Source organism: Balaenoptera borealis (genome assembly GCF_965194805.1).
Source record: "Balaenoptera borealis genome assembly, chromosome: 7".
NCBI classification, from domain to species: Eukaryota; Metazoa; Chordata; class Mammalia; order Artiodactyla; family Balaenopteridae; genus Balaenoptera; species Balaenoptera borealis.
The window spans coordinates 124870576-124897076 of record NC_138864.1 but is presented as its reverse complement, the minus strand read 5'-3'; the positions used below and the strand labels follow the sequence as shown (position 1 = coordinate 124897076).

The window sequence follows — 26501 nt, the reverse complement described above, 5'->3', positions numbered from 1 at the left end:
GAAACCGCAGAGGAAGGTACTCGTTAAATTAGGAGCTAAGCGTCCACACCTGGTTCCTCCTCCTCCTTAGTGACCTGCAGTCTCGCGGGGTCTGCCCGTTCGCCGCCCCCCCCGCCCATCGGCACAGACGTGCACCCCCTACACGTGCTGCCGGGGCAGGGGCTGCCTTGTCCAGGAGTTGATTCAGACACTTCTGCACACCTGCTGCATGTGGCGCAGAACAGCGAGATGAATGCTTTCCCCTCACCCTGACGGTTCACAGTCCGGTTAGAGAAATAGACTGATAAATGATAAGTCCTGTAATAAAGGTAGTCTAAGGTGCTGTGGAAGCACAGATAAGAGAAGAATGAACTCTGCCTGAGGGATCGTATCTGAATTGTGCTTTGCATAACAGTAGGAGTTCACCCTGTGAGCCAGGATCCTGGGGCTGGGAGCTGGGGGCAGGTGGGCAGGAGGAAAGGGCTCCAAGCTTCAGAGAGGCGGTCAGCTCCATCCTGCAGGGACCCAAGTGAAGCGAAGTCTGTTCTCCCAGGAAGGAGTTGTATGGTTGGCGAAGGGTGACCTTGAACTGAGGAGCTGAGACAGCATTCCAGGCAAAGTGTCCACAGTTGCACAGCTGTGTTTAAAAAGCTATCAAGATCCTGCCTGGGCTCTTGCTGAAAGAAGGAGACGGGGTGCAGAGCACATCAGAAATAAGGCTGCAGAGGTCGGCAAATCCCCGGGGCCTGTATTGGAGCCTGCAGGGCCCGGCTGAGAGCTCCTGACTGTGAATCACCCGTGGGAAGCTGGTGGCTCCCCGCCTGGGCCGCCGGCTGAATCACCGTGAAGCCTGCACTGCACCGCAGACCAGTCGACTCTGTGGTGGGACCCAACTCCCGAGGTGCAACCAGCCTGGGACGCTGAAATAAACCAGCACCAGAGAGGCTGAGTCTGGAATCTGCCTACGTAAGAGATTGCCGGCAAGTCCCAGTGGACTATGTGTGGGAGCCATTGCCTCGGCTATGGTGGAGGCCCTGGGGCTTTAGGGCAGAGGCCAGCATAATGGGGCTACAGTTTTAGGAATCACTGTTCTAGCAGAGGTTTGCAGATAGCTTGAAACAGGCTAAGCTGAAAGATTTGGAGAACAATTAGGAAGCCCAAAAGAGAGCTGGGCAAAGGAGGGTGCAGACCTGGACCCTACAGCAGAGGGGTTGGGAGGGTGGAAGGGTTTAAAAGAAAGATTAGGTACACAGAAAACTACAAAACGTTGCTGAAAGAAATTAAAGAAGACACAAATAAATGGAGAGACCTCCTATGTACATGGATTGGAGACTTAATATTAAGATGGCAATGCTACCCAAAGTCATCTAAAGATTCAATGCAATCCCTATCAAAATCCCAATGGCATTTTTTTGCAGATATAGAAAAATCCATCCTAAAATTTGTATGAACTCTCAAGGAACCCCAAGTAGCCAAAACAATCTTGAAAAAAAAAAAAGAACAAAGTTAGAGGTCTCATACTCCCTGATCTCAAAACTTATTACAAAGCTACAGTCATCAAAACAATGTGGTACTAGCATAAAGACAGACATATAGACCAATGAAATAGAACAAAGAGTCCAGAAAGAAACTCTTTCATACATATATGGCCAAATGATTTTCAGCAGAAGTGCCAAGACCATTCACTGGGAAAAGATAGTCTTTTCAATACATGGTGCTGCTGGGAAAATTGGATATCCACATGTGGAAGAATAAAGTTGGACCCTAACCTTATTATACAATATACAAAAACTACAGTAGTTCCCCTTATCCACAGGGAATATGTTCCAAAACCCCCAGTGGATGCCTAAAACCATGGATAGAACTGAACCGTGGATACTATGCTTTTTCCTATACATACATACCTAGGATAAAGTTTAATTTATGAAGTAGGCTCAATAAGAGAATACCCAAATTGCCAGTGTCACTCCTCTTGCACTTTGGGGCCATTATTAAGTAAAATAAGGATCGTGTGAGCACAAACACTGTCGATACCGCAACAGTCGAACGGATAACCAAGACGGCTACTAAGTGACTGGCGAGGGGGTAGCACATGTACTGTGTGGATATATGCTGGACAAAGGGATGACTCACGTCCCAGCTGGGACAGAGCAGGACAGTGCAAGATTTCATCAAGTTACTCAGAGTGGCACGAAACTCAAACCTTATGAATTGTTTATTTCTGGAATTTTCTTTTTTTTTAAATTTGTATTTTATGTTATTATTATTATTTTGGCCACGCTGTGAGGCATGTGGGATCTTAGTTCCCCAACCGGGGAACGAACCCGCGCCCCCTGCAGTGGAAGCACGGAGTCTTAACCACTGGACTGCCAGGGAGGTCCCTGGAATTTTCTTTTTTTTTCCCCCTTATTTATTTATTTATTTGGCTGCGTCAGATCTTAGTTGCCGCATGCAGGATCTTCACTGCAATGTGCGGGATCTTTTAGTTGCGGCATGTGGACTCTTAGTTGTGGCATGCATGTGGGATTTAATTCCCTGACCAGGGATCAAACCCGGGCCCCCTGCATTGGGAGCATGGAGTCTTAACCACTGGACCACCAGAGAAGTCCCTGGAATTTTCCATTAAATACTTTTGGACCCTGGTTGACCTCAAGTAACTGAAATCTTGGAAGGCAAAACTGCTGATAAGGGGGGTAACTTCTGTAACTCAGAATGGATCAGAGACTTAAATATAAGAGCTTAAACTGTAAAACTTAGAAGAAAACAGGGGAAAAGCTCCATGACATTGGATTTGGCAATGATTTCTTGGGTATGACACCGAAGCACAGGCAACAAAGTATTGATAAAAATATCAACAGATAAATTGGACTACATCAAAATTAAAAACTTCTGTGCACCACAGGACACAATCCACAGAGTGAAAAGGCAACCTACAGAATGGGAAGAAAATACTTGCAATTCATATATCTGATAAAAGGTTAATATCCAGATTATATAAAGAACTCCTACCAACTCAGCAACAAACAAGCTGGTTAAAAAATAGTCAAAGGACTTCTTGAATAGACGTTTTTCTAGAAAAGATATACAAATAGCCAACAAGCACAAGAAAAGATGCTCAACATTAGTAATCATTAGGGAAATGCAAATCAAAACCACAGTGAGGTACCATCTCATACCTATTAGGATGGTTACCATAAAAAACAAAAACTAAAATAAAACAGAAAGTAATAACAAGTATTGGTGAGGATGTGGAGAAACTGGCACCCTTGTGTACCACTGGTGGGAATGTAAAATTGTGCAGCTGCTACGTAAAAAGTATGGGGGTTCCTCAAAAGTATTAAAAATAAATTACTATATGATCCAGCAATTCCACATCTGGGTATATACCCAAAAGAAATGAAAGCAGGGTCTCAGAGATATTTGTACACTCACTGTATTAGTTTGCTAGGGCTGCCATAACAAAGTATCACAGACTGGGTGGCTTAAACAACAGAAATTTATTTTCTCACAATTCTAGAGGCTAGAAGTCCAAGGCCAAGGTGTCGCCAGGGTGAGTTTCTTCTGAGACCTCCTTCTTTGGCTCGTAGATGGCCATCTTCTCTCTGTGTCTTCATGTGTCTTCCTTCTGTGTCTGTTTCCTGATCTTCTCTTCTTATAAGGACACTAGTGCTGCTGGATTGAAGTCTTATTGGAGGGCCCATCCATATGACCTCATTTTAACTTAATTACCTCTTCAAAGACCCTCTCTACAAATACAGTCACATTCTGAGGTAATGGGGGTGGGAACTTCAAACCTATGAGTTTTGAGGGGTACGCAGTTCAATCCGTAACACCTGTGTTCATAGCAGCATTATTCACAGTAGCCAAAACGTGGAAGCACCCTGTGTCCCTTGATGGATGAACAGATAAACAAAATGTGGTCTATCCATACAATGGAACATTATTCAGCCTTTAAAAGGAAGGAAATTCTGTTACACGCTACAACACGGATGAACCTGAGGACATTATGCTAAGTGAAATAAGCCCGTCACAGAAAGACAAATACTGTACGATTCCACTTACATGAGGTCCGTAGAGTTGTCACATTCATAGAGACAGAAAGTAGAATGGGGGCAGGGGGTGCCAGGGGCTGGGGCAGGGGGCTGGGGGTTGGTTGTCAAATGCATATGGAGTTTCAGTTTGCAAAGGGAAGGGCCCTGGAGGTTAGTTGCCCAACAGTGTGAATGTGCTTAACTGTACTGAACTGTACACTTAAAATGGTTAAGATGGTAAATCTTGTGTACATGTATTTTACCACAATAAAAAAAGGAAAAAAGAAAAAAAAACAAAAGGTTAGGGATGCAGCAGCTTCTCCCGGTGGAGGACTGCCCAGGTGCAGTTCCTGTCCAGGCATGGAGGTTTCCACCGGGCAAGAAACAGGAGGAAGGGGGAGCAGGGTGACGGGGACGCGATGACTTCATTTTAGACACCATGAGTCTTTGGCGAGCTACTCCCCCCAAGGCCATCTCTCTGGGCCACGGTGTCCTCAGGCTTTTCTGACCGCTTTGCCCCAGCGGCCAGCCCTCTCATGCGGCCCTGTCATCTTTCCAGGAGGACACACTTCCTTGGGCCACATTCGCGTCATGAAATGAAGTCCTGCGCATCGGCCTCTCCCCAGAGCGCCGAGGTGGGCTTTGCCCTCCCCTTTTCTGCTTTCCTCCCTTGCTCTTTTCCTCCTGCCCTGTGGTCCCGGCCTCTTCTTCCTGCTCCTTCCCTGGGGGGGGATGGGAAGGGAAGCTGGAGGTGGGGCAGGATCTCCGAGGGGGGGCCAGCGCGTCTCCACCCCTCCTTTCACCTTGTTGGCCCTCCGCGTCCTCCCTGGTGCTTGACATTCGAGGAGGACTCGGGGAGGGGCTGGTGATACACACAGAGAGCCAGGAGCGGCCCTGGACGAGGCCAGACGGGCACCTGAGGGTCCAGGTCGTTGACCACGTGCTCTCTTTCCGTCCTAGGACCTGAGTTCCTTTGCCATGCCGCTCCTGGATGGAGACCTGGAGAGTTCAGAAAAGCATCCATCTCGTAAGGTAAGCCACCTTCCTCACAGCTTCTCACGGCTCACCTGAGGTGCCACTGAGGCAGAACTCCCTCAGCGCGAGCCCAAGACACATCCACCCGTGCTTCCACCTGTGCTCTCACCTGTACATCCACTGTGCTCCCACCTACATGTCCACCTGTGCTCTCACCTGTACATCCACCTGTGCTCCCACCTACATGTCCACCTGTGCTCTGACCTGTGCTCTCACCTGTGCTCCCATCTGTGCTCTGACCTGTGCTCCCACCTGCGCTCCCACCTGTGCTCCCACCCGCGCTCCCACCCGTGCACCTGGCTGCAGCCGAGCTCAGCCTCACACCTGCCAGGCTTCACTCCTTTCTCTTCTCTTCTCTTCCCTCTGGGCTCCCCAAAGAGGGCAGAGGTGATGCCGAAGATTGACAGTGAGCTTGGCACCCTGAGCGCCGAGGAGCTAATTAGCGAAGAGAGGAGGTTGAAAGCATCAGTGAAAGCGGGATGTGGAGACCAACTGTCTCCCCCGCAGGCGGGAGCCCCTTCTCCCTGCCCGTTCCTCGCCCCGTTCCTCTCCCTTCTGTCCTCTTTCCCCCTTTTCCTTTCCTCTCTTAAATCCACATTCTCCCCTCTCCCGCTGGTCAGTCTTTCCTCCACAAGGAAGCTGGGGCCGTGGAGGGCAGGCAGCTGAGGAGTGCGCGTCCCGGGGTGGGTGGGTTGGCCATGGCAAGCAAAGGGAGGTCAAGGTGGCCCGCGGTCAGGGTGAGTGTGGGGCAGACGGCTGGGGCGGCTGGTGGGCCGAGGCTTCGGGAGGGGCCGCCGTGGGCAGTGTCTGAGAGCAGAGATAAGAGCTAGGCTGAATTCTTTGGCCCTGGAGGTTCCACGTCCCTCATCCCACCAGGCTGATGGCAAATGTGAATCTCCATCATTATTGGGACTTCCTTCCGAGATTGTGCAAAGGTCCTGGGGTCCCACGCAGCACCTACACTTGGGTTTTAAATGAAGAAACTGGACTTCAGGATGGTGAAAAGACTTTCCCACAGTCATAGGGCTGCTTAATAACCAAGCCGGCTTCAGTCTGGGTTGCTTGGTGCTCAGCCCAGTGTGCGTTGCGCTGCGTCTGGACACCCTGAACTGGGGCCAGTGGCGCAGGCCCTGCAGGGAAGTGTCGTCAGCCGGACAGGTACCGCACAGAGGCTTCCTGCCCTTTCTGGGTCATCTCTGCATCTTTGTACCCTGTGACTAAGATCCCCATCTCCTTAGGGAACTGCAAATCCTCAGTGACTGCCAAGCTGAATGTGGACTGGACACTTGGCGGCCTCCTCGCCCATCTAGGTACCACGCAGAGTTCAGTGGAGGGGCCACAGCTGAGCTCCCCTTTACGGGTGCTCTTGACTCAAGGATGCCAACCCTGGGAGTTCCCTGGCGGTCCAGTGGTTAGGACTCTGCGATTTCACTGCTGAGGGCACGGGTTCAATCCCTGGTCGGGGAACTAAGATCCCACAAGCCACGCAGCGCAGCTGAGAAAAAAGAAAACGATGATTCCAACCCTGCATTCCCAAGCATCAGTGGATATAGGAGCTGCCTGGTCTTCCCACCTGTCCCCTTTCCTGGTCCCCCTGTTCCCAGAGGTGGCAGCTCTTTGTTACATAGCACATCGCGGTGCAAGGGCTTCTGGTCACCTTGACTCTGCACAGCTCTGTGTGCAGCTCCCGGGCCAGTATCGGGAGGAAGGTCAGTGCCGTCGACGTCCCTGGGATCATTCAACACCACTGTGGTCACTCTGGGTCAGCCAGCATAGCCTGGTCTGGGGCAGTCTGTGGAATGCCCAAATGACCACAGGTTTTCCCGTCTGTGTCCCTTGATCCTGGGATGAGGAGCCCGGCTCCTTTGTTCATCTTTCCTGGCAACTTCCCTTCTGTGTGACCTGGGACAAGATATTCTCTGTGAACCTGTCTCCCCATCGGCAAACCCGGGCTCGTGACGGTGCTCACCTTTCCTTATGAGGATTAAATGAGCTTGTCGATGGAGCAGACGTAGAGCAGTGACTGGCCCGGGACACGTGCTCAAGGGCAGTCTGGGAACGCAGGCGTGGCCTCAGGACATCCCCCACTTCGGAGCACCGTGAAGGGGTGCATGCACGACCCATTTACCCGAGCCGTCGGGAACGTGGCATCTGGCCAGGCCTTAGACGTGGCTTGGGCCCTCTTGTCCATTGCTGGCCGTGGGCACCGTTCCTCCCTCCCCTCTGCCAAGAACGCCAGCACCTTTCCGTCCGGAGCGCACAGGGACTCAGACCCGAGCCGCGCACCGTCAGCACGCTGGCACCGAGGGCACTGGCACAGCCTCCACACCCCCCCCAGCCTGAGTCGGGCTCCACAGACCCTCACCTCGAGGTTTTGTCCAACTCGGCCCCCCCTTTCCTGGCGCCTTTCACCTTTAACCCCCTCGCCCACGCCCATTTCCCTCAAGCTCCCAAGGGGTGCCCAGTGCCCAGCTGTCAGTCACCGCCGAGGCCCCGCTGACCCCAGCCCCGCTGACCCCCTCGCTCACCTTCACACTTGCAACCCTCTTCTTTGCTTTCCTGCATCCTCGGGGACGCAGCTGAGACCGAGCCCCGGGTGGCCTGGCCCTGGCCCCCGCGGCCCTCCCTGCAGTGGCAGGCAGAGGTGGGCCTGGAAGCTCTGCTCGCGGTGGCCTGACAGCCCGCCCCGTGGCTCTGCAGAGCCGGCAGGCACTCGGGAGGCTCTGGGCCCTTCGTTCACGTTCACCCAAAGCCAGGGAAGCGTGCCGTTACGTTTAGCAATGTGTCACTTCACTGCAGCTTGCTAAGAGGCATGGGCTCTGTCCCTAGTGGCTGCGATCGTGCCGAGATCCACGCCACCCCACCCACCCTGCAGGAAGCAGACCCGGGGGCCCACCGCCACCGCCCCCTCGCCAGGGTCAGGGCGGGAGACACGGGGGACAAGGCTGGGATGGGCCACAGCCACCACTGTCTGGCCGTGTGGGGAGAGGGCCTGCTTTCTGGAGCCCCCTCCCGAAGCCCGATGGCTGAGTGCCTGGCTCTTTTGGCCTGCAATTCTGAGCCCGGAATTGGAGTCAATCCCAGTCCGGAGAATCCTAGGGCTCCCCTTGCCCGTCAGATAAGGTTCAAACTGGCACCCAGGCCCTTCGAGACTGCCATTTGGCTCAACTTGCCCCAGTGACCCGTCCGCGGTGGCCCAAGTGAGTGGCTCTCTGTCCTCCCGGCTCCAGCTCCTCTCTCCCCCCCAACCCTGGGACACCTCCGCCCATCGGCCTGTGCACATCCCGTCGGCTTTCAGCGCCTTCCCTGCTCAGGGCCCCGTGATGGGCAGTGTCTCCCTCTGACATCTCTCCCCGTCTGGGCCACTCTCAGGGCAGCCCTGTCTCGCCTGCTGTTCCCCAGGGTCTCGCGGGGACCCCGTCCTCGCCCACGTCTTGTTCCCTGCGTGCAGTGAGCGTCGGCTTTGCTCAGCAATCCCTCCTCCCTAGGCAGGGCTCACTGTGCTGTGTGAAGGGGACAGGGGCAGCCGCGGGGTTGGCCTCCTACTGTGACTCCCGCCCTCTGCCTTCAAACTTGACCTTGACTCCTCTTCCATTTCACGTGGCCAGGCTGCTCCGCCTCCTGGCCGTTTCTGCTTTTCTCGGGAGGTGTGTGGTGGTGAAGGTCAAGGCCGTGGGCCTGAGGTCCTGCCCAGCACTTACCAGCTTTGGGCCTTCACTCAGCCTCCAGCCAGCGCCCTCTCTGAGCTCCGGGCTCAGTGGCACCCAGAGGGTGATGGTGACAGGCCACTAGAACGTCTGCCCTAAATGACCGTGTCCCCCCCGCCCCCGTGCTGAAGAGCCCTGTGGTTCCCCCTCAAAGGAGGGTCAGGTTCTCTCCCCACGTGGAGTCTTTCCGTAAATCAGCCCGGCCTCCCCGACTCTCCACATCTACCAAGGATCTCTTTGTAGCGAATTCATGACGGTGAGATCTGACCTCCCAGACGTACCTGCTGTGTGCCAGGAACTGTGGCAGGTGCTTCCCTTGTGTATATCCTGTCATCTTGACGACCCTGCGAGTCGGCCTAGTGTCCCCATTGGATGCATGAGGACACTGACACGTAGGTCACTTGTCACTGCTGGAAACTGAGCTGGGATTCAGACTCCTGTATCTTTGACCAGAACCCTGACATGTACCACCCTGCCATGGGGTCTTCCTCCACCCCTGGGCCTGCTGTCCCTGCGCCCCACCCCCACGTCCACAGGGGCACGCCGCCCACTACTCCAAAAGCTTCTCTGTGTTCATTACTCTTACGATGCAGAAAAGCCTCAGAAAGCTTGAGTCCCTTAGGTCGGTGGATAGTGGCTGAACCCAGTACTCTAGAGGCAGAGAATCTAAATGCTTTTCGTACCAAATGGTTAGAAAAAGAAAACCTTGAACTTCTCCATAAGGAGGAGAGCCTGAGTTATATGGCTCTGGGGAAGCTCGGCCTCTGCCTCAGAATCCCACTCGGCGAGGGGACTGGCACGGGGCCAGCCTCTGCACCCCTCCCCGCCATGGCCACACTGGTCCTTTAACGCAGGGTGGAGGGTCTCAGGGAGAAGGGGGCGTGCGGTTGAGGGTCCCCACAGGGCATCACTTCCTTAAAGGGACTCCAAGCCCAGCTCGGGGGCACCCTCTAGTGGTGGAGGAGCTCACAGCGGTCCCGGGTCCAGGCAGGCACCCCAGTGGATAGAGGCACAGAGGCTGCCTCTGCCCTGTGCTCAGTGCACCGGTCGGCACCTGCCGTGCGGAGCCCAGGGGACACGTCGTTTTTTCCTTTTCTGCTGCAGAGCTGGGTGGGCCCCGAGGCCCTTCTGGCTCCTGTGTTGCAGGCTTACCCACGGGACGGCAGCAGGTCATGTATAGAGTACAATTCCTGTGCATCAGGTCTGGCCGATGCCCCTTCAGACGGCCCTGAGGGGCAGGTACGACCCCTCATTTCACGCAGGAGGAGCCGGAGGCTTAGGGAGTCTACATACCCTCCAGGGTGGCCCAGAGGCAAGCGGGTCAGGCCCAGGCACTCAGATGGGAGTGCCAGCTGCTAAACCCACCAGCAGGACACGTTCGAAATTCCTTGAGTCTGTGAGTTGTGTGCCTTGGCTTAAATATGGAGTCCAGTAAGTTTTCAAACCATAACTACAATTGCAAGTCATCACCGAAGTGAGCCTCAGAGCTTTGCGGCCTTGTCCGCTTTCTTCCCGACCTCTGCCTGCAGCCCCCATTACTCCAGCGCCGAAGCTGCTTGGAGGTGAACACCTCATCACTTCCCACGCCAGGGTCCCCTCAGGACGGAGCCCTGGGCCCACTGTCTTTCAGATCAGAGAGATCAGATCTGTAGTCAGACTTCGAGAAGGACAGACACGAGGTCTTGAGGAGTGAAGGCCAGGAGACGGGGCCGCGAATAGGACGAAGGGGGAAGGTGCCGTGTTTCGAGCCTTCTCGGCTGCTTGGCTGTCCTCCCGCACCTCCAGAAGCCCCTTCCAGGGAACTGGGTGGGGGCCAGTGGGCTCCTGGATGCTGCGGCCCAGCCCGTGGGTGGGTCGTCCTGGGGTCCGGTCCTTCCCCCGGGCCGCCTCTGTCTGTGGAAGAGCCTGGGGCTGCTTCTCGGGCCGGGTGTCGTGGCAGCAGCTGGATGGTGGGCGACAGTGGGAGGGCAGGCACGACAGGGACACGTCCTCACAGGCTCTGAGTGACCTCACCCGTCCGTCTGTCTGTCTGTCTTGTCTGTCTGCAGGTGGACAGCCCCTTCGGCTCAGGCAGCCCCTCCAAAGGCTTCTTCTCCAGAGGCCCCCAGCACCGGCCCTCCAGCCCCGTGTCTGCTCCCGTGAGGCCCAAGACCAGCCCCGGCTCCCCCAAAACCGTGTTCCCGTTCTCCTACCAGGAGTCCCCGCCGCGCTCCCCCCGCCGCATGAGCTTCAGCGGGATCTTCCGTTCCTCGTCCAAAGAATCTTCCCCCAACTCCAACCCGTCTACCTCGCCCGGGGGCATCCGGTTCTTCTCCCGCTCCAGAAAAAGTAAGGCATTGATGCTATTGTTCAGGTGGGTGCAGGGCTGCCGGGGGGCTGCTCACAGCCGCTTGGCCGCGGTGCCACCTGCAGGGACACCAAAGCTGGCCGGGTGGCTGTTACTGATGGTGCTGAGTGCGTGCGTCTGGTCTGTCCCCCAGGAACAAATTTATCTCCAGAGCAACGTGTTTCCACCTGTCGCTTTATTCCTGCACTAATCCACCCAGTATGGCGTGGCTTGTGGGGTTAATGTAAATACCCCGATACTCACAGTATGGCTGTGAGGACAGCCACGTGGAGCGCTAGCCTCCAGCCTTCTCTGGAAATCAGTAGCGGCCCACGCCTGGGGCCAGAGGGCCCAGCCCTTTCTTTGGTCTGCCCCGTGCAGGCCCCCAGTGCTTACGGCTTGGCGTCTTGGGGATTTGAGTGAACCTGTTTCTGGCACATCCTGACTTTTTCTGTCTCAGGCCCTGGGTAGGTGGGGTTGATTTGTTACAGAAACAGGGGAAACAAATGTGTGTTTCAGAGAGAGTTCTTTAGGCTCATGAGTATTTGTGATCTAGGGATAAAATATTCTCCACTGAGCACCGTTGATCGTATCTAGAAATATACAAGGGGAACCATAAAGTAGATGGAGTGTATTTTCACCGTCCCCGTGTCTTAGTGCATCTCCCTACTCTTTACGACTCTTTCTGATGACATAGGAAGTTCCTATCGAAGACAATGATTTGGAAAACAAGCTTGCCCTTGGGCATCGTGTCTGGATTGGTCCTCCTTTCTCTCCGGGTTGTATTTGCAAGAGGACCTGTAGGTTGGAGCTATTGCTCTATCTGCAAGGCCAGCCCAAGTGCAGTTTCGGTCTCCGTGACTTGTAAGGAAAGGGTGGGGAACTTTCTTCTTTAATTTTTTTCGGTGGTTTGGGGTATCGTTCCTAGCACCCCTAAAGGCATTCCCCACGATGACTGCACTTATGTGTAAGGGTACAAATGTCACAGGACAAGGTGGTCCTCACACAGACAGTACGGGTGACGTGCAGTTAGGAACTTAGATATGAAGCCAGGTAGGGAGGTGTGTCCTAGCACGGACATCCCAGCACCCTAGAGAGCATCCCCAGTTTCCTGGTCAGGGGTCCTGAAATTCTCAAATGTGCCATCACGCCCCACCTCTCAGAGGGGAGGGGATGTCATACCAGACCTTCACCAGGTGTCCTGTTTCTCCAAAGGTGGCATTGTGCCTGGGTTGCTTACAACAGAACTAGGTCGTATTAATTTCCTGGGGCAGCCATTACAAAGTACCCCAATCTGGGTGGCTTAAACAACAGGAATTTATTCTCTCAGTTCCAGAGGCCAGAAACCAAAATCAAGACGTCAGCAGGGCCATGGCCCCTCTGAAGAGTCTAGGGGAGAATCTGTTCCAGGCCTTTCTCTTAGCTCCTGGGGTTGCTGGCGGTCCCGGGCGCTCCTTGGCTTGTGGAAGCAGCACTCCAGCCTCTGTGTCCACCGTCATGGTCGCGTGGCCCCCTCCCGCCATGTGTCTGTGTCTGTGTCTCTGTGCTGCTGCTTCTCCTCTTCTTCTAAGGACAACAGTCATTTTGGATTGAGGGCCACCCTACTTCAGGATGACCTCCTCCTAACTAATTACATCTGCAATGACCCTATTTCCAAATAAGTTCGCTTTCTGTGGTTCCTGGAAGGACATGAATTTTGGGGGGGACACCATCCAACCCAGTACACAGGTTACATTGAAAAGCCAAGATCTGCAATTCATGTCACTGGCTGGGGAGGTGCAGGACTTGTGGGTGTAGGGTGGTCATTCTGTTAAGACCAGGGTCATTTCTTTCTCTTTTTTTTGGCTGTGCTGCACGGCATGTGGGATCTTAGTTCCCTGACCAGGGATGGAACCCATGCCCCCTGCAGGGGAAGCGCAGAGTCTTAACCACTGGACCACCAGGGAAGTCCCAAGACCAGGGTCATTTCTGAAGGCAGAAAGGAGCAGCCAAGATATGGGGTCTGGGAGGTCTGGGGGAGCCAGCAGGTGGGATGCTGGGTCCTGAAGACGGGCCAGATGTTCAGCTTCCCGGGAAGCAGGAGTCCGTGCTGCCCTTTTCTGGTCAGTGTTTTTAAAGGCCACTCAGTGTGCTAGAAAGCACCCAGCTGCAAAGGCGTGTCTTGTTAGGTGCTGTGCAGCAAAGGTGTGTCTTGTTAGGTGTGCTGTGCAGCAAGTGTGGCTAGTTAAGGCTTCTCTGCTGTCTGACTGGGTGGCCGTAGGCGGGGCTCAAGAAGGCCGTGGAGTGGCCGGGGCTTTCTTGTAAAGACATGCGTTGATTAGGTCAGGGCGGGGGCTCGGCTTCTTCAGAGAAGCTCTCTGGGAGCCGGTGTTCAGACCAGGGCGGGGCTGGACCCAGGACAGTAGCCCGTGCTGTTGCCCTTGAACCACCGAGCCCACGTCCTTGACCTTCCCCGAGGACGTGGGAAACCAGCCCTGCCCAGCCCAGTGGTGAGGCAGGAAGGTCTGCGTCCGTGTCCAGGCAGTGTGTGTGTACTATCCACGGGGCCTCCGCTCAGGCCACCTGATGTTGTCACTGGGCTTTGCTGTGAGGCTTGCGCGGCGGGTACACAATCTATCTGCCTTTCCTCCTGCCTGAACCTACGCCCGGGTCAACGTGCCCAGACTAGATATTGCTCCCACTGCCCCAGATCTGACTTCACAAAACTGAGCTTGAGAGGAATGCCAGCGGCCTGTATGGAGGGTCTGGATAAACAGCTGCCCATGAAACCCGCTGTGTCTGTTGGAAAGATGTCGTGAAGACACCGTTTGTCACACGAGCCCCCTGGGAGAGATTTCCTGTCTCGGTACCGAGAATAGCTGTACTTCTGAGCAACTGGATCGTTTTTGTCTATCATAGACACCGATCGTGTAACGACCCAATTTTCCCTGTCTGCATTGCCTGCTGGAAATCTTAGAACCAAATGTGTATGAGGGGCCTGCAGGGATACGTTTCTAGCCTGGTTTCTGAATCCAGTTCTGGTCCCCATCCTTTTACTTCCCCCCACCCCTCTTTTTTTTAAAACAAGGAAGACAATTTATTGGAAGGATTTGGGTGTATTTACAGAATTCAAAGAAGAGCTGAATGCTCAGGACTCAGGAAGGGAAGGAACCAGGCTGGTTCTGGGGGGCTTGGCAGCAAGAATTCATGGAGAGCCAGAGAATTCCTAGTCTTCGTGTCTCTCCATTTACCATTCCAGATTCCTCATTATAGGATCGCTGATTAGCCCAGTTGGGATCTCTGAATCAATCAGTTACTGGGGGGCTGGGAGGCAGGATCATGCAGCAAAAGCAGAGTAACCAAGAACCCACCCAGGAAGTGAGCAGGAAGTTCCTGGAGAAGAGGCGCAGTTGGCAGCTCTGCAGGCAGCTGTAACACCCTCCTTGTGCACCGCCCAGCGTGTGTGCACACACAGCCTCCCAAAGATTCCCTCACGGAACTCAGTCCAGTCACCCTACACACAGTGGTGAGTGTCCTTGCTGCTTCCCCAGCATCATGTCCAAGCACCACCACTAAGGATGCCAGCGTGACGGACTGAGTCCTCCACCTCGAAGTAATGAAGTTCCCATTTCTCCTCCAGTGCTGTCGGCACCCTGTCCTTCTGTCCGGTGACTTTCAGCCTACATGATAGACATAGAACCTAAAGGTGCAGCCAACCCCCCAGGTGACACTCAAGATTGGTAAACACTGCCGTCTATTATTAGGGGAAAGAAAGAGGGAAGACAGAAATTCTGAGCACAATCATTTTCAAAGGGGAATAAAGGAAAAGGAGATAATTCAATCTTCAGACACTTCAAGAACAAGACGGGTAATACAGATGGAGGCTACAGTTCCAGATGCTATGTCTGGTCTCGGGACCAGCGAGTACCTAGGCTGGCTGGTGCTCTTTGCCCAGGGAGGAAAACCGGCCCTTTGTTCTAGAAGGACCCTACCTCTTGGAGGGGCTGCTTGCATGGAGTGGCTGTGGCCTTCCCCTGGTCTCCGGGCCCAGTGGCGAGTTGATTCAAGACACGTCTTGGGGGCTTCCCTGGTGGCGCAGTGGTTAAGAATCTGCCTGCCAATGCAGGGGACACGGGTTCAAGCCGTGGTCTGGGAAGATCCCACATGCCGCGGAGCAACTAAGCCCGTGAGCCACAACTACTGAGCCTGCGCGTCTGGAGCCTGTGCTCCACAACGGGAGAGGCCACGACAGTGATAGGCCCGCGCACCGCAGTGAAGAGTGGCCCCCGCTCACCGCAACTGGAGAAAGCCCTCGCACAGAAACAAAGACCCAACACAACCAAAAATAAAATAAAATAAATTACAAAAAACAATCCATTAAAGATGGCAGCATCAGGACCACAGTGAGATACTGAAAAAAAAAAAAAAGACACGTCTTGGGGACTCTGGGGTTTTCGTCACACTCCTCCCAGGCCCGCTGTTAGTAGCAAACCTAATTCCCTTAGAGGATCAGGGTCAGCTACCCCAAGCAAAGCAATAACGTGCTATACAGCCTCCTTGGCTAATACAGTGGTCGGCATACTGCAGCCCAGGACAAAATCCAGCCTGAATCCTTTATTAATTTGTGTACATTAATCACTGAGACACAGTCACGCCCTTGTTTCTTTCCCCTGCGGCTGTTTTCACACGTAGCAGCAGACTTGAGCTGTTGAGCTATCCGAGACCACGTGACCCACAAAGTAGGACATGTTTACGCCTTGTCTAGTTCCCAAGAAGTCTTACGTGACCATGTGGCAGTAGAAGCTTCCAGAAAACAGCAAATCTTATCTCCAAAAGATTTTTTACAACTTGATTGAGGATGACTTTGCCTTTGTAGATGAGGAAAGGGAAGTGCACGTCAGTATGTTCTTGAACTGCAAATAATAAGATGAAAGTCTTTTTAAAAGCAAAAACAATCTTGCATAGTCAGCAAGGCAGGACCTCAAGAAGGACTGCATTTCACATTACTAAGCTTTGCTCCCTAATCATTGATAATAATCCGTGTCTACTATGCACGTTCGAAGTGCATTGTACATGAGCATTGTTTTTTTTCTGCCATATGCATATTCCTTTATTTTACTTACGTGCTTGTAATACTCTACGAATACATTACGTACATCATAAAACACACCAAAAAATTAATTTAATTTAAACATTTAAAGGAAGAGATCAAAATACACAGAAATTAAAGTTGCCACACTTTTCTTTCCACATCCAGTGGACCATTTTGCACACACTCTGGGACGCTAAGTAATCTGCATCCCAGGTTAATTTGGAGACCAGTCTCCTAGGTGTCCGCACGCAGGGTCCACTTCCCGGGTGAGCGGACAGGAAAAGTAAGATTCTCAAAATTAAGAACTGTAGCAAATTTAACTTTGTTTGCTTTCTCGATCTTCTGTTGGCCAATACCTAAAAGCATTTCCATATCAGACGATTCCTTTTAATTCAACATACAGCGAACACGCAGAATCGAGGACAGGACCTGTGACGGCACAAAACTCATGTACGCCCTCAGACTCTCCTGGGACCAAACTGAAAAGGCTCCATGGGTGGAACTGGTCTTAAGCAAGGGCGCAAAAGAAGGGAATGGCAAGGACGGCAGAGAAGGGACAGAAGGAAGTTCCAGATGGGCCAGAAGACCACAGGTTGCGGGGACGAGCACGTGGGGAGACAGAAAGAAGCTTTCCTGGGCTGAAGTAGAGAGAGACTGGGCTCTGAGAGCACAGCAGGGACGAAGAGGCCAGTTGATGGTGGGGGGGGATGGTATGAGACAACCTATGTCACCATTTAAAAAAAAAACAAAAAAAAAACAGGGCTTTCCTGGTGGCGCAGTGGTTGAGAGTCTGCCTGCCAATGCAGGGGACACGGGTTCGAGCCCTGGTCTGGGAAGATCCCACATGCCGCGGAGCAACTGGGCCCGTGAGCCACAACTACTGAGCCTGCGCATCTGGAGCCCGTGCTCCGCAACAAGAGAGGCCGCGATAATGAGAGGCCCGCGCACCGCGATGAAGAGTGGCCCCCACTTGCCGCAACTAGAGAAAGCCCTCGCACAGAAACGAGGACCCGACACAGCCATAAATAAATAAAAATAAATAAATAAAAATTAAAAAAAAAAAAAAAAAAAAAAACTTTAGGTTGACCACAGAGACAGCTGACAGCCATTACAGGTCTCTGTAAAGGGAGAATGAACCAAAATGGTGCTGGGAGAATATTATTAGGGCTGCTTGTGTAGAGAGTGAGAAAGGCCTGTGAGGATATGAGGCCACCATCCTAGTCCAAGGTGGCTTGGGACCCAGACCAGGGATTAGGAGCCCTGGAACGGTTGGCAGAAACAGAGAGGGATGGAAAAAGAATTAATGGGGGCGCACAAAGGGTAGGCAAAAAAGAAGGAAATGGAAAGAGAGAAGGACAGAGCCCCAAACCTTGTGCATTCGTGCCACTCGTGGGCTTGTGCAGTGGTAGAGGTTCTTGATACTGACAACTCAAGACAAACTGCTCCTTGTTCAGGGCTCGCCGAAGCCTCTTCTTCAGGGCCTTTCTCGGCTTGGGGCTGCTGTGCCCCAAGATGCTGGAGTGCAGACAGATGCCGGCATAGGTCACCGCCTCCCAGGCCCAGTGCCGGTGCTTCTGGAGGGTTGGCATGTTCACAACGACGATAATCAGGCAGAGGAAATATGATGAGAAAGAAGGCAGGTGACTTCAGGGCCATGGTGTGAGCCCGGGTGCTGGGATCACTCGGGCCGGGTCTGCGGTCCCTCATCTGCCCCAAGTGCCGGCGCAGCGAGAACACGAGTGAGAGGGTGGGCACCAGGAACAGGAGGAATGGAACTGACCACATGATAATTGCATGAGGTAGAAAAAAGCGCAAAGGGACGGTCTGTGTTCTACCAGCCAGGGTGTCGTTTCCATGGGAACTCTGGGTGGCAACCATCTGCACAAGAATTGACTTCTCGGTGGCTGACGAGACGACGGTCAGACCAGACAGGATCCGGGAGCCCAGCAGCAGCTGGGACACTGACCGAGGAATCCTCCCCTTCAGCCAGAAGAAGATGGGGTGAGAGAAGGATGCTATCTTCACACCGTAGAAGACAGCAAGCCAGCTGGTCAGCCAGAACGTGAGAGTGTTGATGAAGCTGCAGGAGATTCTGAAATAAACATCTGGAACCAAAGCCAAAGGAAGTCAGGAGGTTGTTCTGGAGGGCCATGCCTTGCGGACGGAACCGGGAGGCGGCCGGGCGGGCCACAGCCATGTCGCCTGCGGGCAGCGTCCGGCATCAGCCAGCGTCCCACTGCGGCGCAGCGCGATGACTGTGAAGCCGCTCTGCAGCCTGGCAGCCACCGGCTCCAGGAAGAAGACGCCCATGCGGGTCAGCACGGGTGAGGGGGGCGCTTCCTCCAGGGAGACTTCTACCCCCGGGGCTGGGACACACCCACGGGGAAGCACAGCCTCTCTGGATGAGCCACTCTGTTGAGACCTCAGGCCCAGAGGCTCTCCTTGGATTCATGCAAAAGCGTAGCTACCAGCCGACACCGCCACCATCCCACCACCTCCCCACCCCGACCCCTGCCGGTCCTCCAGGATTTGAAAGGAGGACGCTTGTCATTTCTCTGGGCATGCAGATCCCTCCCAGCCCAGTGATACCCCGTCTCTTGTTTGCATAACCCGTATTTGCTGCTCTTTATCAGAGCCAGATGTAGGGAAATGGTAACAGAAGAGAGGCTCCAGGGGTGATTGAGAATACCCATATTTTGCCCTTTATTTCTCACCGTACTATGTCTTTCCTAACTTTTCCTTAAAAGATGTCCTTAACCTCGTTTCCCTCCCGTAACCACAAACCCTCCCTGGCCTCTCATGTCCCGGCTTAATAGTTTATTCCGTATCCTGTGCGTACTGTACTAAGACCCACCTGCTGAGTGGGTGGAGAAGGAAGTCATTTGTGTGCACAAGTCTTGGAAGCACTAAGAAAAGGCTCCCTGTTACCTCCAGTGGCTGCTCCTGCCGCCTAAACTGGCGGGCTCCGTACTGGAGTTCCAGGAGTCTGCCCTTAAAACATGAGTTTCCCTGATGTGTTAACATCGATCGTTATGTTAATCTGCGTAAAAACTCCACGACGTCAGATTTTGACCATTTTCATCAAAGTAGAAACTGAGGCCCAGAGGGGCTAAGTCACTGAGCAAAGGCCACACTGCTGGTAAGTGGTAGAACCAGGATCTGAACTCACGTGGTATCCGCTTTTACCTCCAGTACCCTACTCTTCAAGGCTTCCTCAAACTCCGAATACAAGGCATTGCCCATCCTTGCAGGCCGGATAAATGCAGCAAAGCTCAGAAAAAAAACAAAGGAACGACAGTTCCTTCCCCAGCCAAAGTGGGGGGCTCCGCCAGCAGAGGTTTCCCCCACCCCGACCTTCACACGAGAGGGCGCCTGCACCTCACACCCGATTCCTGCTCGGTGCAGCCCTCAAGCTGCTCCAAGTTTCCATGGACATCGGCCCACCACCAGGCCTCATCCTTCCCACCCCCCTGCCAGAAGGTTAGCATCAGACCCCATGGGGCGCGGGAGGGAACAGCCCTGCCGCCAGCCCGGCCTGCGGGTTCTCGGTTGCCTCCCGACAGGCCTGTCTGATACCCCCTTCCATCCTCCCGCTCAGGCCCCTACAAGCCCTGTGCCTGCACAAACCAGCACTCGTCCCGCTCGGTGCTGTCAGGGAGTTCGTGCTTTCCCACTGCCTTCTAGCAGCCACAGACACAGGCGGGAGGGCCTCCCCCGAGCCCAGGGTCCCCAGGACCTTCCTCCCGGCCTCCGCTGGCGCAGGGCCTGCTCTCTCCTGGAATAAACTCCGCACAGGAATGGCTGGGAGCGCTCAGATCATCCTCCAGCCGCAGCCAGGGGAGCCACGGGGTGGCCACGGGTGTGGGCCCAGCCAGGTGGATGGTTTCAGGTGGTCTGTGCACGTGAGACCCTCCTCCCCAGCTCACGTGCCCCATGGCGGAGGGGCGGCCTGTCAGGGCGTCAGTTCTGCCTGCTGTTAACCTAGAGTATCCAGGTGTGTCCTGTATCTCCTTGTAAAGTACCTTAATTCCTCTGTGGAATGAGGCAGCCTGTGAATTTCAAGAACATAACTTGGACTTTCTTGAATATGCTTCTGGAACTGGGCAAGGTTCACAGGGTCTGTGTACAGCCTTGCTTGACAGGGAATTGAGAACACGTCAATTCTCTCACCCGACCAACACTTCAAGGTTAGTCATTTTAACTTATCCCAGATTCCATCTTCCCGGACATTTGTAGAATTTCCCTCTTCTTCCTGGGGGGGTCAAGATTTTCTCTCCCAGGCTCCTATTCAGACTTTCAGGAGGACAGAAAAGTACACATCTTGCTCAAGGGGAGATGTTTCTCTCGGGAGCATTTACATTACTCTCAGAAGCAAAGACCTCGTTTTGGCTTAGTCCCAAAGAATGATTTTCTAGCTGTGAAACGGAACATCAGAAGCCCTAGTGACTCAGGCTCCGAATAAGCACGAGCCTTCAGGTGCATCGGGTGCTGTTTCCTTCCTTCCGGGAGGAGTGCTGTGAGCGTGACATGGTGGTCGGGCAGTGATTTGCGCAGCGGGGCTGGGGTATGGCTGATGCGAAAGAGGACCAGGCCTGACCCCCCTAATCTGGGCCCCTCGGGCGTGGCAAGACGGGGAGGAAGCTCTTCTCTGTGCAGACTCTGGACCATTTATTCTTCCTTCCACGATGAGGAACAATAACGTCTCCTATTTTTGAAAGTCTTCTTTGAGAATTGCCTTCAGAGCCATATCCTTTAATATTCTTGGTGACGGGCAGTTTTGGTCTTTGGAAGATAGATTTTCTTTTTGTAAAGAGATCTCTTTGGGCCAATAATGTTTGGGGTCAGAAGTTGAGATGAAGCTGCGTTGGTAGAAATGCACAACCGTGAGTCTGGGTGGAGATGTGGCACGGGCTTAACCACGGTGCCCGAGGCCGACCGGGGCTCCACGGCAGCGGGTCCTGCCGGGCCTCCACCTGCAGCTCAGCTCACCGTTCGGGCCGCAGCAGCTAACTCCCCTCCCTCTGCCCTCGGTACGAAGCAGCGTCCTTCTGACGTGACCTCGCCAACCGCACGGTGAGGTTTGGAGACAGTTAGTGGTTTTTCTGCTTCGACTCCGAGTGTCGTGTGGAGGGTAAAACACTTTAATAGAGAATATGTTTTCAACTTAGATCCTTCTTCCTCTTTTTCTGCCTCTGCGTCCCAGTGAGCAGTCAGGCCAGGGAGGACTGCGGGATACCCTGCCCATCCCAATGTGGCTCCGTAGGGTTGACCCCTGGCTTGCTGAACACACTGAGGCATCAGTGCCCACTCAGGTCTGTCCGTTCTCCTCCATGGCTGTCTAACCTGATGATATTCAAAATAAGGCCCAGCACCAGACCCCTGGGGATAGAGGGGGGTCCCGGCCTTAGCACTAGAGGCACCTTGTCCTGTGGGTTACCTTTTAGGGTAACCGTTTTGCTGGGTAGTGGGCTGGACGTCTCAGGAGGGGCAGGAGGTCTCTGGCCATGGCCATCACCCACCCAGTGCAGGAGCTTTTCCATCTCTCTAACAGGCCTGGCCGCCCTGGGGCGCCACTGGCCAAACGCTGGCTCTTCTCAGCCAGTCACCGGCTCTCTGGTCAGCCTGAGGTTCTCAGGGAAATCCTGGGCCCTTTCCTTCCCCTGCGAATGTTTCATCTCAGAGTCTCTGTCTAGCAGAGGCTCGGCTCTGCTCCTGGTCCTGGGATGCTACAGATGGGTGTCAGCGAGCATCTGGGCTGCAGCTGCTCTGACACTGCCCTCAGACAACCCGCAGAGACCTGGCTTAGAAGAGAATCAAATGCAAACCACCCAAAGGGTGAAAATTCCTGACACTGGGAGGAGGAGACGGTTTTCTGGAAAGTGTGTTTCGTGTGGGCCTCACTTCCCTCCTCCCCCGTCCCCCCTCCCAGTGTCCCACCCGCCATCACTTCCTCCAGAAGGTCTGCTGTTGACAAGAGCTTTCCTGCCAGCTCCTTCCCGCCCCCAGAAAAAGGAGATGGATTTTGACACATGCTGTTGTTTGCATGAGTGATATTCGAGAACAAAGCCTTCCGGGGTTCAGCCCACCGCTTCCCCACCCTCCGCTGAGCTTGTGTGAGAGGTGATGACAGAACCTCTGTTCTTTCCAGAAGATGTTGATGTAGGCTGGGTGCCCCGTTTGGGTTTGCCGTCGTACTGCTACTCACGTGGCGTCACAGAAGGAGATGAAGCTGAGTGTGAAATTGCTGTTCGGTACACTTCCTGCAGGTGCACTGGCTCCCCGTAGGCTCTGCACGCATCAGACACTCAAACCATTATGGAAAGAATCGTCCTCCAGTGTTAGGAAGGCATCTGATCCCAGCCCACAAGGTCATAGTCAGCATCAAGTTAGCGGGTCAGGAATGCAGGGGTCATGTAGGAATTCAAGGCAAGGGCTTGTTGGGGAACTGAGCGAGATAAAGAACTGATTTCAGACAATGTTAGGTGGATTATAAAGACACACAGTTTCATTTAATCCTTCTAATAACTGTTACGGGTTTAATTGTGCCCCCTCAACAAAGATACGTTGAAGTCCTAACCCCCAGCATCTCCGATTGTGACCTTATCTGAAAATGAACTCATTGATGGTGTAATTTTTTTTTTTTAATTTATTTATTTTTGGCTGTGTTGGGTCTTCGTTTCTGTGCGAGGGCTTTCTCCAGTTGCGGCAAGCGGGGGCCACTCTTCATCGCGGTGCACGGGCCTCTCACTATCGCGGCCTCTCTTGTTGCAGAGCACAGGCTCCAGACGCGCAGGCTCAGTAGTTGTGGCTCACGGGCCTAGTTGCTCCGCGGCATGTGGGATCTTCCCAGCCCAGGGCTCGAACCTGTGTCCCCTGCATTAGCAGGCGGATTCTCAACCACTGCGCTACCAGGGAAGCCCCTGATGGTGTAATTAGTTAAGGTAAAGTCACACTAGAGTAGGGTGGGCGCCTAACCCATTATGACTGGTGTTTTATGAGAAGATGGTGATGGGAAGACAGAGACCCACAGGGAGAGCATCACGTGATGACAGAGGTAGAGACCGGAGTGATGGGTCTACAACCCAAGGGTTGCCAGCAACCACCAGAAGCCGGAAGAGGCAAGGAAGGGGCACGGCCCTGCTGACACCTCGATTTCAGACTGTGAGGGAACCCATTTCTGATGTACCTGGTTTGTGGTGCCCTGGTACAGGCAGCAGCAGGAAACCGATACAGGGACCTTCCATGGGAAAGCGACGCCGTTTAACAGATGGGAGGCTGAGATCCATAGCGCAAGCTTGGCCTATGATCTGTCGTCCATCGCAAGAGTACGGTCAGTGAGGGAGGGTGCCGTGTGGCTCAGATGCCCCCCACTCTTCCCAGATGGGGAGAGAAGGCTGAATATGAGGCCGTCCAGCTGCTGCCACTTCCTCGAGATTTGACCTCGAAATCATTGGTGATTTTCGAGAGAGCAGGTGGGGTAGCCGGGAAGGGAAAGAAGCCGTATTAGGGGCTGAGGATTGAGTGGCAGGCCGGGAGTCAGAGAGACTGGCCTTCTGTCACAGCGTTTGGGCCGGAAGGGAAGGGAGCAAGTGTGCGGCGGGATCTCCGAGCTCATCCACAGCCTGGGCTCCCTGCCCCTCCCACCCCCTCCCTGAGGCTGCGCTGGGACCACGTGATGAGGTTTCCACCAAAGGGAGTGAGAGTTCAGGGCTTCTGCCTAAGACAGTTCCGGGCAGATCAGAGGTCTTTCGTCTGCAGCTGCGGGCTGGAGGCAAGGGGCAGAGAAAGCCGAGGTGGTGCAGGTGCAGGAGGTGAACAGCCGGATCTGGTGCCTCGTAGGGAAGGCGGCCGGGCCAGCTGCCCTCCGCGTGGCGGGACTGTGCCATGAGCACATCCCTTTTGAGGTCACACTACTGAGGACCCAGGGCTCATTTCTCACTGTGGCAAAAGTGGGCCCATCCCGACAGAGGCAGGGGGACGGGTAGCAAGTGGGTGGACAGAAGTAAATGGAAGCTAAGGTTTGCCTTGTTTGCTTCAAGGTAGGAGAGACCTGGGCGCGTTTATAGGTGGAGCAGAGATGATGCACGGGCAGGTGTGACGGGGCAGGGGCATGAGCTGGCGTCCATCTCTGTGATGGCTTCTGTTCTCCACTCTACTGCTGGGGTTTTGCTTTGGGGGGACACGTCCCATTTGTCCTCATGGCCCCAACGAGGCCATCTGAACCCCCAGAACTGCCATCCCCCGAGTCAGCCCTCCGGCCTCTCTGGAGGGTTCGGGGACTCGTTTGCATCTCAGTCTCCTGTTTGTGCCATAAAGCCCAGGTGTCGTGCCTTCCCTGAGGCTCCCACAGGTTCCCGGGGGCTCGGAGTTGGGGCTCAGGTCCGCTCTGCGAGCCCAGAGCCGGCGTTGGCCTCCGGCCTCCCCGCAAGGCAGCTGTTTGTCCCCAGGCAGGGAGGGACTTGCTCTGCGTCCCAGAGCTCAGTAGCGAATAGACACGGGGGAGCTGCTCTGCCCCGAACGCAGTGGGTGCTCAGCGAAGCTGGACTCACCCCTTTCCCGAGGACGCCCTGGAGTTCGCTCCTGAGACGAGTTAACCCGCCCTCCGACCTCCCTGAGTTAGCTCTCAGTGGTGACTCCTGTGCGGGGCCCTGGGCAGCCACCGGCACCACCTTTCTGGGCCTGGTTGGTCCCTACGCATGTGCGTGTGTTTTAGAGTGCGGGGCTCCTCTGTGTCAGCGCTGTCAGGTACCTGAGCCCTGCATCCCCTGGGCCCATCCTTAGGAGTGTCTCCTGCCCGGGACAGAGGTCGCCTTCAGCTCAGGAGAGGCAGACGGGTGGCCGTGCGGCCCTCGGCTGCCGTGTGCAGCGACCTCCTTTTTTCTTTTCTGCCCCCAGACCCCGTCCCTTGGCCTTCGTTCCCCAAGTTCATTACACGGACCTGTGTGCACGGTCTGTCCCTCACCGGGAGGCTCTGACGGCCGCCCCGCAGCCACTCCCCCTCTTTCTTCGTGACAGAACCCGGCTTTACCCAGGGCCCAGCCCCTGGGCGTGAGTTGTAGATGATCTCATGCCCCTTCCCCATCTGGGGACATGCCTGGCTTCCGCATCACTGGCCTCAGGGTGAACCAGCAAAACATGAGGGGAACTCTGCGGGGGGTCAGAGAAAAACGGTGCCTCCCCTTCAACAAAAAGAGGTGCCGCTGGAGGACTGATCCCCCCTCCTTCCTCTGTCTGCGGTGTGAGGCCATGGTTTCCGGGGCACATTGTGCATCTTGTGACCATGGCCGACACAGAGGATGGCGGGGCAGACAGGTAGGAAGGTAATCTTGATGGAGCTGGCATCACGGAGCTCATTAGTTTAGGTAATAAACGTCCTGGGAGTTTAGTCTCTTTTAAGTTATATGTTTCCGTTTCTGTTATAATGCCATTAAAGCATCCTAACTAATTTACACATCTCCTTGGTGACAGAGGTGAAGTTCCCTGGGATGGCCCGATAAAGGCAAAACGAAGAACTACTCTGGAATATTCCAGACCCAGGGCTGGGTGGGGGGAGGACTGGAGCACAGACAGACTTTAATCCCCCCACCCCCGTGCTATGAGGGGAAACAGAGCAGGTAAAGGGACAGGTGGGGGCGGGGCGGTCTGGGGCAGGGCAGTGGCCAGGGCGTCTTCTCTGTTAAGTGACCACGACTGAGCCAGAGGAGGAGCCATGGGGAGGAAATGCAAAGTGCAGATGAGCTAAAAGCCTCATTATGTATGCCAGTCCCCAGCTGTTTCCTCCAAAACTCTCCCTCGACCAAGTAAATAAGCAAGCGAGCGTATCAGGCCACCTTCTGGCGAGGTGTTAGGTCTGAGTTCAGCCTCCTGTAAATTCACTTTTTCTGTGTTTTCTCTGTACGGCTCCTTCCACTTGGTTTCTTTTTTGTCTGTTTGCTTACTTTTGAAGAGCTGCCACATAGCCTTCGATGACTTGAGGCTCTGAAGGGGTGGCTGTCCCCACTCTGGGCAAAGTCCTGGGGGAGCTGGTCCACCGGGAACCACAGAGCAGAGGCAGGGTGTCCGCGTTAAATCTCTCCCACATTCAAGACAAGATGAGTTGATATGTGTCCCCCTTTCACCCTTCTATTCTGAATGTTCGTTTGAGTCTGATTTCCCACAGGAAGGTGTGCGGGTGAGCGAGCAGCTCTGCGTCCCCTGGGCCCTGGAAACAAGCCCCTCGAAACTCCGGGGGCTTCTCTGGCTTTGCGGCCGAGTGACCGCTAGAGGGCGATACAGCCCCACGTGCTGAGCCGGCCCGGGGGCAAGGCAGGACCCGCTGTCCCTGCCTGGGTCTCCATGTTCACCTTCAGTGC

At 54.4% G+C, this 26501-nt stretch overlaps 1 protein-coding gene and 1 pseudogene across 7 annotated transcripts in view; one reads left to right on the top strand and one right to left on the bottom strand.

The window, feature by feature from the left end:
* PRKAG2 (protein kinase AMP-activated non-catalytic subunit gamma 2) overlaps positions 1 to 26501 on the top strand; it is a 282829-nt gene that overhangs the window by 72230 nt on the left and 184098 nt on the right. For all 6 annotated transcript variants that reach the window (XR_014246663.1, XM_082398971.1, XM_082398968.1 and 3 more), the window contains exons 2-3: positions 4971 to 5042; positions 10801 to 11080. Coding sequence is in view for 5 of the 6 variants with exons in the window: in XM_082398971.1 (XP_082255097.1) it covers positions 4971 to 5042; positions 10801 to 11080 (352 nt within the window). In the remaining variant the exon portion in view is untranslated. The remainder of the gene's footprint in view (positions 1 to 4970; positions 5043 to 10800; positions 11081 to 26501) is intronic.
* Positions 16923 to 18346, bottom strand: LOC309632654 (taste receptor type 2 member 134-like; annotated as a pseudogene). Its single transcript has 2 exons — positions 18304 to 18346; positions 16923 to 18254 (listed from the first exon to the last, which is right to left on the bottom strand). The product of its transcript is annotated as a taste receptor type 2 member 134-like (transcript).